This window comes from Panicum hallii, chromosome 5 (genome assembly GCF_002211085.1).
Source record: "Panicum hallii strain FIL2 chromosome 5, PHallii_v3.1, whole genome shotgun sequence".
In the NCBI taxonomy this organism is placed as follows: Eukaryota; Viridiplantae; Streptophyta; class Magnoliopsida; order Poales; family Poaceae; genus Panicum; species Panicum hallii.
In genome coordinates, this window is record NC_038046.1 from 36,729,917 (window position 1) to 36,746,204 (window position 16,288).

General features: G+C 47.6%; 1 protein-coding gene across 1 annotated transcript; it reads right to left on the reverse strand.

The window, feature by feature from the left end:
* Positions 1 to 11,355: 11,355 nt before the first annotated feature.
* On the reverse strand, positions 11,356 to 13,668 carry LOC112892623 (4-alpha-glucanotransferase DPE1, chloroplastic/amyloplastic-like). The gene is made up of 8 exons (XM_025959755.1): positions 13,571 to 13,668; positions 12,792 to 12,825; positions 12,624 to 12,698; positions 12,255 to 12,327; positions 12,081 to 12,169; positions 11,925 to 11,969; positions 11,684 to 11,836; positions 11,356 to 11,583 (listed from the first exon to the last, which is right to left on the reverse strand). Exons 1-8 carry the CDS (start codon positions 13,666 to 13,668, stop codon positions 11,479 to 11,481), a joined length of 672 nt encoding a protein of 223 aa, XP_025815540.1. The 3' UTR covers positions 11,356 to 11,478.
* Between the last annotated feature and the right edge of the window lie 2,620 nt (positions 13,669 to 16,288).

The window sequence follows — 16,288 nt, forward strand, 5'->3', positions numbered from 1 at the left end:
TGTAAATCTATTTTTGTTCAGTTTGTCTTGTTCATGCTAAAATAAATACTTTAGGTTGGCAATAAATGCTGGTAAATTATTTTTGCACTCCTTATCAGTGTGTTATCATGCAAGTTAATCTGTGCTACCAGATCCTTGCTGCATGTCAAGTTGTTGCATTTATTTGTTTCCTAGATATAGTTTTCTTGTTGAGTGTTACTAAGAGGTGCTTTTCTACCTGTTAATTTCAGTAGCTAATTCCTGTTCCTGAGTAAGTCATGTTACCCTTGTTGGATATTATAACATGAGTTATGGTTACAACAAGTGTCTCGGTGCGGCTGCTCAGATTCTGAGCATGTGCTTTAAAGTTGATTGCTTAAGCATGGTATTGTTTGTATGCTTGTTAAAACTAGCCCGTAACCTCAGTACAACTTAGCTAACATACCTGAGACCTTGTGACACTTATGTCATGATGTACAACTTGGAATAATTTATGAACCACTTAAAGCTATATTTAGTCATGTGTGCTTGTTGATGCAATATGTTTCTTGTGCCACTTGTTCGAATCTTAATTAGACTTGTTGTGCAACTCTAAAACATATGAGATGTCTAATCTGAAAGTGAAACATTTGATTTATATTTAACCTGCTGGTGGTGTGACACCAAACTTGATTAGCTCTTAGCTCTTGGTAGCCAAAGTCCTTGCAATAGATTGACTGAAGTTAAATTGTGCACCATGCCTGATGTGCTTGCTGCCCCTATGGCAGACTTTTGTGATGTTTAGTTACCCCTCTCTATCAGCGCACTCCTATCGGCCAATTTATCGGCTGAAATTTTTGGCCACACACGCCCTCTTAGCTATACGTCTATCGGCACCAGCCCATCAGCCACATCCTCTTTAATCTAGTTCCGCGGTTGTGGTCTCATCAGCCTAGTCCGATATTAATGTTCTGTTCCACTTGGTTCTTGTAGCGAGTTCGGTTTAAATGACCCCATCGGCTGTACGTCAATCGATTGTTGTACTGACATAATCAAGCCGATGCAACCACACCTAATTACCTAGGATAACACTTAAGCACATCTCAGTTAGGCACAGTCAGTGCTGAGTAGGACAATCAGCTACATGGCTGATATGCCCAGTAGATACAGGAGAACACTAAGGATGGGAACCGGCTACACAGCTGATCCACCAATCGGCTGAATACGCTAAGACACAGATCATATGGATACATAGTTCAACTAGTCTACCAATACACCATCGGCTAGTTACCCGCACTAGTCAACTAGCTATGCCGATACATCGCTCGACTAGTTCTACCCGATGTGTAAATTGGCTAGTAGGCCAATTCGCCGATCGACTAGTACACGTACACAAATCAGCTCAGCCGATGTTCACCAATCAGCTAGTTTTGTTAAAGCATAGGTCGGCTATATCGATACGCACGCGATCGGCTAGATACACCGATACTCACATAGATTAGTTAAGACACAGCTGCTTTAGGAAACACCCCTCTGCTAAAATAACCGATACCTTCATCGAACAATTAGGAAGTTGATGCACCTATCCATTGACTACACAGGCCAAAGTACACAACCCTAGATCAATAAGATAGCACGGTAGACACGCCTCTGTTAGGCACAACCAAAGCACATCAATCGGCTAAACCTAATGCACGCTCATTGACTAAGGCAAGCCGATACACCAACCATTAGTTAGGCAAAAACATACTGATAACTAGATCTAATCAGCAAGATCCTTCCTTTTTCTATCCTTGAAACACTGTACCTTTAGTATTCCTACCTCTATCAACCGTTTTAACCTTAGGTGAAACCAAATCGGTTAATCTCGTCTGCTCATATACAGAAACTACTCATGCCGATTTCTCTTCTAAACAGAAATCAGCAGATTTCCTAATGATGTGTAGAAACTCCCTCTTTTACCAATTCTATCGGCTGAACCCTGTTGTTTTCAATCGACTCTGTTGTAACCTTCAACAAATAGCCGATTTTAATTAGTTGTCCACCTAAAGCTCTATCTAAGTTTAATTTCAGATCTTTTTGGATTTTATATGAGTAATATGTTAAATGAGTGTTAGATTGCAACTTTATTGTGAAGTAAGATAGTTTTATGTGCACACTTTGAATGTAATATTGCATCACATGTAGATATGACTACTTCCGTAGACGATACCTACGAGATCTCCCAGGAGTCTGCAGAGGATGCTTCTAAAGACCAAGTGAACATCACCAAGGGACTATCTGAAGCCCCGAATTCAAGTTCAGAAGATAATAATACTAACATCCCTGACTCCAGCCTCACCAGTAAAGGCAAGCCCCGGTGCATAACCCAGTATTTCAAATTACTACATTATGCAATCTTATACTTATATATTATATCTTGCATTAAGTCTAGGAGATGAAATGGAAGCATAGATGCATGAATCCTAGGAACCTATGTATTGCACCTGAGTTCATATCGAATAGATGCTTTGCTAATAGGACCGGTAGAAGTCGGGTGATTTCCTGTCACACGCGCGATATAGGAATTGCAATGTTTACCTTCCTGTAATCACTATAAGGATGACGGACGGGAATTGTGGTATCATGGTTGAGATGATATCCCGTCTGTGTTATTGAATTTGATAAGGTCGCAGTGTGTGGTAGCAGTGGTTAAGCGTTTGAAAGTACTAGCCACATACCGCGAAATATGGTAAGCGGTAAGCCTAGTAACCAATCGGCCCGAGGAGTGGACATACCTCCCACCACTCGTATTTGGTTCTTCCTGTTACTCGATTCGACATGTAGGAATATGTGTTGCAGGGCAACCAGGAGTACGGCCGTGTAGTCGCTCTACAGGCGTACGTCCTGCACATTGGATGTGCGTATGGTCCTGCAGTCGCTTGTGGTGGATCTGATCCACGAGTCGGAATGAAAGGCAAACGGTTGCTTCGGAAGAATCTCTGGATGTTCCAAGTGTGTGAGTTAGGTTTACCCTTGCAAGGTTGAAATTCGATTCAGGAATCGCCCGTTTCTTGCGGAGATTGAGACTGCTTGATCCCTTTACTACATAGAGTAACAAGAGCAACTTTGTGATTATCAAAGATGATGTTTGGCTAAAGATTCTACCATGCTTGAATAGCTATAGGTGCTTATCTAGAATGAATAATCACATAGAACTTGAAACCTAAAAGTTGACATTAAGGATCTACTCTTTGTTGCTTTTCAGCAGAAAACTTTACCCAAAACCCGAAAAGCAGTCATAAGTCTAGCTATATGGCTAAGTATATCATGAATCGGGTAAGCCTTGCTGAGTATTAGTATACTCAGCCTTGCCTTGTAACTTGTTTTCAGGTGTTTCCCCTGAGGACTCCACTCTGCTTATGCTATGGCCCTATGCTCTCCCCGATGGTTGGTCCATGAAGTGGGATCCGTCCCCGGCCAACACAGGTCCCTCTAAGTGATGTTGGGCATAGGCTTAGCTCAAACATCCATTGTGCGACGTCTGTAGGATCGCGTGTATTTTCCACTGCAGATACTATAACTTTGGAAAAAGTCTTGTATAAATTCGAACTAGTTAGGTTTTTATACTATGGTTGTATGCCACGTGATATTATATCTGTGATGTAAAAAGGGTCGGCATTTGTATCTCTGGACTTGCCTTCATGCGAGGTACCTTGTTTGATCCTGCATTTGGTGGTTTATCGGGACGTTACTCGACAGGCCAAGGGATTACACTGTTTGAAGTACGTTGGAGCCCTTGAGAGAGGACTTGCGTACTTGAGCTGGTGTAATTCAGGTTGGTTCTGCCACACGAACCTTCTAGTTCGTTCCAGAACTTGCCGTAAGTCCCCCAAGTGCCCTTCAACCGACGCAGACTTCACCACGACATCATCAATATAAATTTCCACCAGCTTGCCGATCTTGTCGTGGAAAATGTAGTTCATGGCATGTTGATACGTAGCGCCAGCATTTTTCAACCCGAAAGTCATAACCACATATTCGAACAGTCCTACTGCCCCAGGTACTCTGAAACTCAAGATCTTATGACCAGCAGCCGTGTTAATCAACATCTCCGCGACGGGCATCGGGTATTCGTCCTTTGGAGTAGCCCTGTTGAGATCTCTGAAATCCACGCAGACTCGCCATAGGCCATCTTTCTTTTGCACCGGTACGACACTTGAAATCCACTCGGCATACCTGCAAGGCCTGATGAATCCTGTCTCTAGCATTTTTTCTACTTCCTTCTTAACCTCTACCAGGACTTCAGCCTTCATTTGTCGCCCTCGCTGCTGAAACGGCCGAAATCCATTCTTGAGAGGGAGCCGATGCTCGACTATACTCTTGTCCAACCCAGGCATCTCCGTATAATCCTAGGCAAAGCAATCTGCGTACTGTTTTAGCAAAGCTATCATCGGCTCTCGTAAGCATGGGCGTAACTTTTTGCTAACAAATGTTGGCCATGGCTTATCCCTAGGGCCAATATCTACTTCTTCGAGCTCATCAGCTGATGTAAACCTGTATCCTAATTTCCCATCATATGTTAAATCAACACTGCAGATGGACAAAGAAGATAATAAAAAGAATTTCGGCCGATAGTCGAGATCGGCCTCTTTATGTCCTTCATTGTTCTTTGAAACTTTACAATAGAAGTATAGCCGGCTGCCGAAGCAGGCTTCCCTGTAACTGCTATGATCATGTAAAACACTTGACATCAAAGGTTTACACTTTATTTTTTGGGGCCGATCGCAGGGATCAGCCTCACCAAGTGTGTCAGAGCAGCTCGTTTTTTGTGACTCATCTACTCTGTAAGGCCAGTGGATAAGACCAGCCTCACCCTGTTTTTTGTAGCTTCAATCCGGTCACAGCCTTCCAAACTGATTCCTAAGATCGGCTCTTGGTCTTCCCTGTCCCAAATGCTCATGGCAGCATGCGAGATTTCGATCGAGTCGTCTGCATGAACCACCTCTACCTCATCTCCATCCTACTGAATTAAACATTGATGCATTGTGGAAGGGATGCAGTAGTTGGCATGGATCCAATCCCTGCCAAGTAGGATGTTGTATGTGCTCTTGCTGTTGACGATGAAGAAAGAGGTCAGGATAGTCTTCTTTCCGACGGTCAGATCCACACTAAGGACACCTTGAGCTTCTGATGTTTGTCCGTTGAAGTCGCTTAGCGTGATGTTAGTCTTGATCAGATCCCTCGCGGACCGCCCCAACCGGTGCAACACTGAGTATGGCATTATGTTAACTGCCGCTCCTATGTCAACCAACATCTTGTTGATAGGCTGGCCGTTTATGTAACCCTTGAAATATAAAGCCTTTGAATGCTTGTAATTCTTTGCTGGTGGCTTCCGAAATATTACTGGCCGCGGCCCCAAGTCAAGTTGGGCCACTGATAACTCTTCACGGCCTCGAGCATGGAACTCCGCAGGGAGTACAAACACCATATGCGCATCAGCCGATATTTTCGCATCGGCTCTTGTTGATTTTGGCCGCCACTCCTTCCTAGGAGGGCGCGACTCCCTTTCCTGTGTGTAGTGGACTTCGTCCGCCAAATCCGAGCGCGCCTTCCTTAGTATCTCAAGATATCTAGCCTCAGCTTCCTCCAGACTGCGCAACCGTACGTTGAACCCTGCACTTCTGGGAATGGTTGAGTCCATTAGGGCACCAGCGCGGACGGTGATACTTATCCTCTTCTTCTTCGAAGTCCACTCTTCTTCGTGGTGGTCGAATCTGCCCTTGCTGGGGCGGCATAGGTCCCAAATGCCGGAAAATCGAGACCCCCTCTGCATCTCGCTTCCGAGATCCGCACTCTGGGCAATCCTTGGTAAGAGGCAATCGACTCATGCCGGAATCCCAACAATACCTGAAGAACGGGCAATGCCAATGATCATGCGCGTCTTCCTGTTTCTTCAAACGTTTTCCAGTACGACGTTCATACTCTTCCTCCTCTGACTCACGCTGGAGACGCTGCTGGTACTGGTACTCGTACTTCTTGAGGAGATCGGAAGAAGCTAGCCGCTGATTCGTGACATGCCTTACTTGTTCTTCTGTGATATATCCCTTTTCTCCTTTCTGGGGCCGATCGCAAGGATCGGCCTCTTCATTCTAGGTTCGGCGGCATGGTGCAAACCCTATCATGTTAATGCTGAGTGCGAAATCTAATTGCCGCCTCACAGACCGGTCATAACCTTCCACCATGTTCACACTCGGGAAGGCCTGAGTGTCGACCTTCATAGCGGTTTGGCCCAAGATCAATTAGCCTTGCTCAATAGCCGATTGAATCTGCCGACGGAGCTCCTTACAGTCGCTCGTGTTGTGAGTGAAAGAGTAATGCCACTTGCAATATGATCTCCCCTACATCTCCTGCGCCGTAGGAGGCTTGCAACCTTCAGGTAACTTCAACTGTTTTTCTTTCAATAACAGATCAAATATTTGTTCAACTTTGCTCACATCGAAATCAAAACCTTTCGCAGGCCCTTGCTGTTTCACCCACTTAGAGGACATGGAATTTGCCCCCCGAGTCCATTTTACGACTGCTACTTCCTGATCATCTCCAGAGTCTTCAGCTTCTTCTGTGTCGATCAACGTTACTTGACGCTTGAACTTATCTTGGTATAGCTCTGGGTGGCACTGCTCATATGTCGTTAACTTTTGCACCAAGTGCGCCAAAGAGTTAAACTCCAATTGGAAAGCCAGATCCCTAATCGGCTTTAGTAATCCCAAGAATGCCAACTCAACCGCCTCCTTCTCCGAAATACGGGTCGAGTAACATCAGTTCTTCACCTCTCTGAAGAGTTGGATATATTCCACCACGGTCTCCTCACGCTTCTACCGTACTTGTGCCAAGTCGGAAATTCCTGCTTCTGCAGCTTTCGAGTGATACTGAATATGAAATTGCTCCTCCAGCTGCTTCCAAGTGCGGGTCGAATCAGGGCCTAATGATGTACCATCCAAAGGCTGGCCCTGTGAGAGATTGCGAGAAAAACCTCACTTGCAAGGGATTCGACACTGAGATCATTCCTAGTTGCGCTAAGTATCAGCTCACGTGCTCGATGGAGCTAGCTCCTTCTGCTCCACTGAATTTGGTGAACTCAGGGAGCCAATACTTAGGTGGTAGGAAAATTAAATCATAGTCACTAGGATACGGCTTAGTATAGCTGATCGCCCTCCTCTTTGGTAGAATGCCAAATTGATCTCTTAAAATGGCACTGATCTGATCTACCGTCTGTGCTCCAGGGGCCGAGTGCGCACTATCGTGACTCGGCCCGGTGGCATAGGCAGCTAGCCATGCTTGTTTGTCAGCATCTGCCCCGTAAACTCCTCCAACTGCCCTTTGTACTGAGTGTACCGGATTATTGCTATCCGGTATATAAGCACACATATACCCATGCGGGATCTCCTTGGGCGGTTCGCTGAAGAATTGGTGATCTATAGGATCACCTCCCACCTTGTAGATGACGTAGGCCGGGGAACCGTGTGACTCCAGAGCCGCGAGCGCATAAGGCAGTGGTGGTCTAGCCTGGAATGGCAATTCTCCCTTGTAACTCCCCAAGGTAGGTCCCGTTGGAGAGTATTGATGCTTCATGATTTCCTGAACCACGCGCAGCGCAACACGCTCGAAAGCATTTACCAAGCTCTCGGAGTGTCGGTGCAGCGAGTGGGCCACCACGTAGTTTACTTCCTAATGTAGAGCTCTGGTACGATCTTCTAAAGGGGTGGACAGATCTACGCCATCAAGAGCACCTTCAGGTGAAAATCCCTTCCACCTGATGCCGTGATGGCGGGTCTTCTCGAAAGAGCCGATGAGATCAGCTTCAAAGAGAGCCTTAATCTCATCGTATTTCTGCTTGTGTTCAGCAGGCAACTCCTCATACGTGATCGGGTCATCTCTCGTCATCCCGTCAGCGGAAGTAGATCGAGTTGATGAAGTTGATGAAGATTGTCCCACTGGGCGTGCCAGAATGTGTTGTCGGTCAAAACCCACCGGCGAGCAGTGACAGGCAACACGAGGAGCCGGGAGGCTCCCGGGACTGCTGGTGGGCCCCGGTCCCTCGGTCAATGGCCCGAGATTCGGCACACGTCCTGGCTTCTAGGTTGCTAGGCGTGCCACCTGACCTTGTATCTGGTCAGGAAGGTGTTATAAGTTAGTTTCCTGCATGCACAGACACGTATAAATATTAGTCCAAGCCATGATCGGCTCATCGGGTGGCTCCCTATATCGGCTGTAAAGAGCTGATTGTGTTCGGTACCAGATCGGATCTGTAAATAAGGCAAATATATCCAATGGTAACATAAATCTTGCTCTGTAAACATTAAGCTAATCCAATCTACGACGGTTAAAGCTTTTATTGCATAACTGGAACATCATACACGTGAGCCTAGCAGATACGGAAGGTAACGAAACAACAACCTAAACAGAGGCCTAAAAACCAACAAAAAGCCGATTCCCGGAACAATCCCTTTTTAAGCTGTTATAAAGCGCCAAACACACTGCCGGAACATTCAACCCGTTTGAAGGGCCTAATCATGCAGATATTAAACTAAACCTTCGATGGACGAAGATTAACCATAATAGATTGGATCTACTAAACAAGAACAGAGCAAAGTGCTGCCCTTATACCCGAGATCGGATACAGGGACATTCTTTACAGGTAACAAGCAATGCACAATTAAAGCATGGAAGAACCGATGCTACCCTATAAACGTTAAGATAACTAATGCTACTCGCCATCAACAACGCTTCCGAACGAGAAACACGAAAGATAGATAAGCAAGGACGATACTGCCCCGATCACGTAGGGCGTGATCGGGGCCGCACGACACTTACCCAAGAAATCCTAGAACAGGAGTGGCGATGCCCCGAGAGTTGTTGGTGAATGATTGATTGATTCCTTTATTCATAACTCAGGATACATGCTTATAGTCCGGAGACTTGCCTAACCAATCCTAACTAAACACGACATGAATCTTGGCTATCTATATCTAAATTATTTAAACACACATGACTATCTAGATATACGGCCGACCCTGACCTCAAACAACCGCACAGGGGCCGGTTCGCAAGCCTATTATGATTACCTTTCTAGCCCATCTTGCTTCTCGGCCCACCTTTCTGGCCCATCTTGCTTCTTGGCCCACCTTTCTGGCCCACCTTTCTGCCCCGTCTAAATTATGGCGATAACAGACTGTTAAGATCGTATCTGGTTAGGATATCTGTAGCACTGTCCCCCAGACTATATAAGAGTGGATAAGGACACCCTCCAAACCAATCCACATTTAAGACAATACAAACCCCTACACAGGACGTAGGGTATTACGCTCCTTGCAGCCCGAATCTGTCTAAAATCTTTATGTTTCTTGCATCTTCGAGTTCCAGATTTTGGCAACAGCCTACCTAAATCGCGATATACCTCGATGAACTTGGCGGTAAAATCCTAACAACTGGCGCGCCAGGTAGGGACAATCATCAACGATCAACGAGGGAGCTCGATGGCAGTAAGCAACAATCGGGTGAGTCGCTGTTACTATCGCCCTTGAATCAATCTATTCTTGAATTTCATAATAACATATTGGTTTTATTTTTTCCGATTCGAAACCTGCGGTGCGGCGGCTCCACGATCTGCGCTGCGACCCTGCACCGAAATTTGACTGGCCATACTTACAAAGCGGATTCCAATTCATCTGTGCTGATGCGACGAGGCCAAACGCGTGTCCGATGCCGCGGCCTCACCAGTTCATCGAAGACGATGGTGCTCACATCTAAATAAGCATGCATGGATGCATGCATATGCATGTGCACACGTGCTATTGCAAGCTTATGCGTGCATGCAACGTATGCCCTTACAAGGAAAGCAAGGAGACCACGTGATGTACAAGATCATGCAAGCCAATAGCACGGATCCGGTGAAGTGAACAAGGCAAGCAAGGAAGGAGATGACATCCAAGTTTTGTACGTGCTGCTACGTACATATCCACCACTGGAAGCAAGCAAGATGTCCTCGGCACTCGGCGTCACAATACAAGACTTCACCTAGCTCTTGCCTTGCATCGCAAAACGGTTTCGCCGAGCGTCGTCACGCGGAGCTTGCAGCCCGCTCGGCCACGACGATTGCTTCGACAGCAGCTCGCTAAGCCATGCGGACTACTTCAACAGCCGCTCGCTCGGTCGTGACAACTCGGCCACACCGATTACTTCGACAACCGTCGACCTGCTCGACTGCGGCAACCAAAACAAGACCTGGGGGCTTATCATCCTGAACACAAGGAGGACGCACTGATTCTCTTACATCTACTTCGATTTCGGGAGGATGCTCGGCGACCCACCGACGACTATCTCGACTACTCATCTCGACTAGAAAACTAGTCGGGAGCGGATCTTATACCGTCTATAACTAGACGGAATCGACTCCAACTAGTTAGGATTCATCACCAAACCGTCATGTTTCCATCGACGAGCACGGCGGCTTCGTCGACAATCACCTGCCAATCAAACTAAGTCATTTATTATAAATATTAATTATCAATTAAACACTCCCAAGCTTCGTGACTATATTCTTTAGTATCTGCGACTACTTTCGACCATGTCGACCATGCTCCCAACTAGCTAGCTGGTCTGCCCACCACAGTGGCAGTCGAGCTGCCCCATGCTTGGGTGCACTACACGCGCGACCTCGCGACCTGTTTTCCACTACAAGAAAATAGCTTATTTTCGTCGGCCAGAAACCGTTGAAAATAGCCAGAAAGCCGTCAAAAATATATATTCATCGGTCGGCCAACGAAAATAGACTGACGGAATAAAATCAACGAAAATAAACGCATTTTCGTCGGCAACCGATGAAAGTACATATATTTTCGTCGGCCAACGAATCCGACGAAAATAGACGCAATATTTTCGTCGGCTGCGCTGGCCGACGAAAAAGATATGTATTTTCGTCATTCTCGACCACCGATGAAAATAGTGTAGTTAGTTTCGTCGGTTTCCCTAGCCGGCGAAAATATTGGATATGCTCCAGTATTTTCGTCGGCTACCTGGCCGATGAAAATACTGGGCGCCTGCTAAAAAAACAGCTGCTGCATTTTCCATAGTTTTCCAGAATTACAAATAACAGTTAATTATCATAAAAATAGCCATCCATAAGCACAATCATGAAATACATCATCACACAATCATAAAATACATCCAATACGTGCAATCATGAAATCCATAGTCTAAATGACATGTATATGTCAATAAAAACTTGCATAGAGCCATCGACCCTCAAGAAAGAAATGCCTAATCAAATTGGGAATACACATACAGTAATTCATTTTCATGCCTTAACTTGCAAAGCAAGACCTTCATGTAGAAGCACGCGAGCTTCCAGCCAACCAGAACACGGAACGCTTATTCGGGGACAGGTATTAGTCTCATAGAACTTAGCAGCCAAACTGCTCATATTTGGCTGCCATTTTATGAAAGGAGCTTATGACCGTAGAAGATAATGCCTGGCGGCCTTCACAGACGATTGTACAGCGCAAGCAACTCCTTCAGCTTTGCTGCTTCAGGGCTAAGGCTGTCGAAGCCAACAGAGCTTGGTATCCTCCATCTCCAGTTTCCTTTCTGTTCAGAAGGTTGAAAATAACAGGGTCTCGTAACACTGTTGTTTAAGAGCATATGTCAATTACACAAGCAGAAGGTCAGAAGGGGTGTAGCAGATTACCTGGGTAGCTGCAGTGTTCATTCTACCAGAACTGTCGAGGCCAAGAATATCCTGCATGGTTACCATGGAAGTCCTTGCAACAGAAGAAAGGGCAGCACAGATCAGTGTCCATGAGATGTCAGTATTCTTGGCTTCCGGTAGATACTTAATCACCTGAAAAAAGAATGGAAGAAAGAGATAAATATTACGACAAAGAGTGCCAGCAATATGTGCTGATTCAAGAGAAACTGGAGATACTGACAATTTGCTTCTCTTCCTCGGGTAAATTTTGCCACCAGCCAAGAACCTATTAAGGAAATCAGTGAAGTATGTAAAGAGTCTATATTTACTTGTTTAATTAGTAGTCCTCCAAAAATATTTAAAATAGAAGGCAGTCGAAGAGAAACTTGGAACTAACCGTATCGTTATCATGTGTTCCGGTGTACACAACTTGGTCCATTTCATGGTTATGCGGCAAGTGAGGGTTGTCAGAACCACCTCCAAAAGCTGTTCCACATACACAAATGGAATTAGAGCGCTGACACATTCAATTGATAAGAAAAGTATCTCAGTGCTGCCTTGCCATTATTACCAAACTGGAGAACTGCCATCCCAGGGGCCCCAATTGATTTCTTTAGCTGAACCACATCTTCAGTAATCACCCCCTACAAGTAGTAATCATGTGACGAGATAAACATTAGCATGAAGGAATCAAATGTTCTAACTGGCATATTCCTTCAATTATCTTAGAGCATCAAGATATTTGCTAGGAACTCCCCTTTCAAATTACACTTAACCTTTTCCCGGCTAATTCCATGTATTTATACTACCATTTATGCAGTGGAAAACGTGTATAATTTTGTAGATTTACTTGAATATGGACGTTACAACTTACAAACCATATGCATAACACACTGGACTCTATTGGATTAAAGAAAGATTTGGATAGTAGGATGCATACCAGGTCTTCTGCTATTATATTTATGCTACCAACAGCTTTGAAGAGCGCATCAAAAAACGCATTCCTCGGTCCAGCCTACTGCCAAAGAAAGCAGGAAAACACATATCAGCAGCAAAGATTTTCTGGAAAGGAAAATTGCAATACCACGTTCATCAAGTCGATGCTCACCCTCCAGCTTCCAACTAGTACTACTTGTGACGCCCTGAAAATTTCCAAATCAAATTACGCGCTAAGACATGTTTGTTCGAAACCTTTTCGTCGCCGAAGCCGCTCAACCCGAAACCCTAATCCCCGAGCCGACACCGAATCTGGCCGCGGTCCCACTCCTCGCGCTGCGTGCGAGCGTCGCACGCGCGTGGCCGACCGGCCACGGTCACCGCCGCGAATCTCGCCGGCACGCGTCATTCTCCTTTCTCCTCTTTTCCCCATTTTCTTTTCTTTCCCTTTCTCCTTTTCTCTTTTTCTTTTCCCATTTCTTCCTCCCCTTTTCTTTTTTTCCATTTCTTCTCCCCTTTTCTTTTCCCTCCTCACTTCTCCTCCCTTCTCTTCTCCCCTTCCCCTGCTCCCGAGCGCCGCCCGGCCTCCGGCTTCCGGGCCACGCCGCCCCCCCCCTTCTTCCCCCACGCACGCGCACGCCTGCTCCCGGCCAACCGCACCCGCGCCGCGCACGCGCGCACGCCCGAGCGCCCTCGCGCCCTCGCGCCCTCGTCCCTGGCCGCGCACCGGCCCTGTCCGCGCTGCGCGCGGGCCTTGCCCCGGCCGTGCCGCGATGCACGCGCACGCGCAGCGCGTGGCCGTGCGCCGCGCCGTGCCGCCCGTCGCCCGCACCCTGCCCCGGGCCCGCGCCTCGCCGCGCCGTGCGCGCACGCGCACGCCTCCCCCCACGCGTGGCCGTGCTGCACGCCTCGCCACCCGCCGCTGCCACAGCCCGCCCTCGCCGCTCGCACCGGCGCCCTGTGCTCGCACAGCCCTCCCCCACGTGGTGGACGACGCCCTTGGCGCCCGCGCCGCACGCCACGACGGGCGCAAGCGGCCGAAGCGCCATTAATGGCGCTCCGCACCGGCCACCGTCGCGGCCGCCCCTCCACCGCCTCCCCCGGCCTATAAGAAGGGCCCCCGCGCAGCTCGCCTTCCCCACGGCCTCCACCGCCACCCAACTCCTTGCCTCCCCAAGACCGGCGCCGCCCCGCCGAGCCGCCTAGCGCCGCCGCCCCTGCTCCCGTGGGCACGCCCCCTCGCTCCACCTCGGCCCAAGGTGAGACCGGGGATGGGATCCCCGTGCCCCCCTCTCCCTCATCCCCCTTGCCCCGGGCTGCCCTTGGCCCTGGCCGGCCGGCGAGGCTGCCGCCACCGCCCCCAATCCCCTCCTCTGTTTCGGTCACGAGGGGGAGAGGAGGAAGAAGGGGCTTTTTGCCCAAAGCCCCCCGTTTCCTGTTTTCCCCCAAAGGAACCCCCTCTATTTACTCCATTTTGCAAAAGAAGCCCTGCTCTTTCCGCTATTTCAAACCAAACCCCCCCATTACATAAACCTGGATATACTTGACATCCTTTAGCAAACCCTGAGTATTTCTAGGATTCGCAAATAGGCCCTTACTCCCTCCAGATAATTACGAATAAGCCCTTAGACCCCTGTTTAACCCCTGAACCCTCTTTAGCTCGTCATTTTATGCGCCAAACGAGCTCCGATCGACCCGAAACTTTACCACGCCCTTTCTAGTATAGTTCTAACCATGCCATTAAGAAATCACCCAAAAATATTACCCCTATCTCCGTAGCTAAATTATTTCCGATTTAAGCTCAACGATGAAAGCTTTTAGTTCTTTCGCTTGATTGTGTGTATATTTGTTTGCGTCGTAGGACACGGAGTGAACGAGGAAGGTCCCGACTGTGACCAAGCGAACGAGGACTAGTTCTGCGACCCCGAGCCCGAGGGACAGTGCTTCGATCAGGACCTCCCGCAAGGGTTTAATGATGGCAAGTTCAATCCCGCCCTTTGATGCATGTTTCTGTCCTAGTTTTTATAAACACAACCCAGTGGCCTGTTTTATAAAGATGCATGATTTTGCTTGATTAAACATGGTAGGATAGCCACCCTTGTTTTGAGATAACCACCCCTTGTTTTGTGATGACTATTCCTTGACCACCTGTTTTATAAATAAAAATGTGTGTGTGTGGGAAGAGATAAAATATGCTTTTGAAAGATGAGTTAGATGGGATGGATGGCATTTCTGTGTGAATCGCTGTTGGTGTGCTCGTACCTGTGTGGTAGAGCGAGGAAGGGAGATATCCATCTTGTCACCCCTAAGGACCGAGTTGATGTGTCATCTCACCTAGCTTCCTATCGTGCAAACCACTTGACCGTTGTATGGGCAACGGCTTAGCATAAATCCCACTAGTTAGTCTGATAGCCATCAGAAGAGCTGAGAGCAATGGGTGATCAAGGAGAAGGGATAAGTTCTGTGTGACTTATGCCCCGGTTAAACCTCGGAGATAGGTCGAATGACCCCTTGATGGATCCCATGGTGGCTAGTCAGGTCTAGCTAAGGTGGGTAACGGCTTTGTTGGGATCTGCACCGACACTAAGGTGATCGTGCTGTGGTACCCCACCTGTGGGTAAAGTTGCACACCTCTGCAGAGTTAAAATCTATTCGAATAGCCATGCCCACGGTATTGGACAAGTTATGGTGTGGTCACATAACTAGTGTTTCTCTCTGGGAATGGCTGGACTGATGTGGGTTATGTGGAAAGTGTCCGGCAGTTGCGCCGTGTGCTACGGCGGACGGGGAGTCCGGTAGCAGCTTAGAAATTGGATTCTGTGTGAGTCAACATCATGTGCTCCTTGGTACTAGAAAACTTGTTTTGAAAATGTTTTTAAACGAACCTTTGCATACAACCGAGTTTTCCGCAAATGAACCATAACCTTATCCTTGGATTGTCCTGTGCATTGATTTCTGTTATACCCCCCCTCCGTGGGTGTGATTGGACTTGCTGAGTACGTTTGTACTCACCCCATTCTACCTTTTTACAGCAGAAGATCCAGACTACCTCCCCGAAGACGTCGAGTAGGGTTTCGTCCTGCACCCAGTCTTGCTTGGGGTTAGGGCCACCGCTGGAGTTCCGTATGGCGCAAGACTCTGATGACTCTCTTTTTGTAGCTAGTGTAGTAGTGTGGGTTCTAGTTGTAATCCTCGCGATAGTGGCGCTTCACTGCCCATTACCGCGTAGAGTTGTACGGTGATGTACCATCTGATGTAATAAAAGTGTTATCAGCCTCCTGGGACTGATAAACATCACTTTTAAGTCTTCCCTGATGGGGGGGCGCTTCAGGTGGTATCAGAGCCGTAGGCTGGCCGTAGGACGTGACCCTAGGAGCGAGACCTTTTCTAGGACCTAGGGCTTGTTCTGACTTAGCTCTTTTCCGCACAAACACTCACCACTGGTTCTTGCCCTGTTCCAGATGGCTGACAACGGATGGGTTGACGGAATCTGCCACGCAGAGCCCGGCCTTCCTAAGCTATTAATACTTAGCCTGGAACGTATCGGAGTTATGGAACCACCAGATTATGCCTACCGAGAATACACCTCCAAGGGCACCCTTCGCTGCGACATGATGGTCTTTGTAGGAAAAAGCACCGGCTACCCTGATGTGGACCCCTGGTTTATCT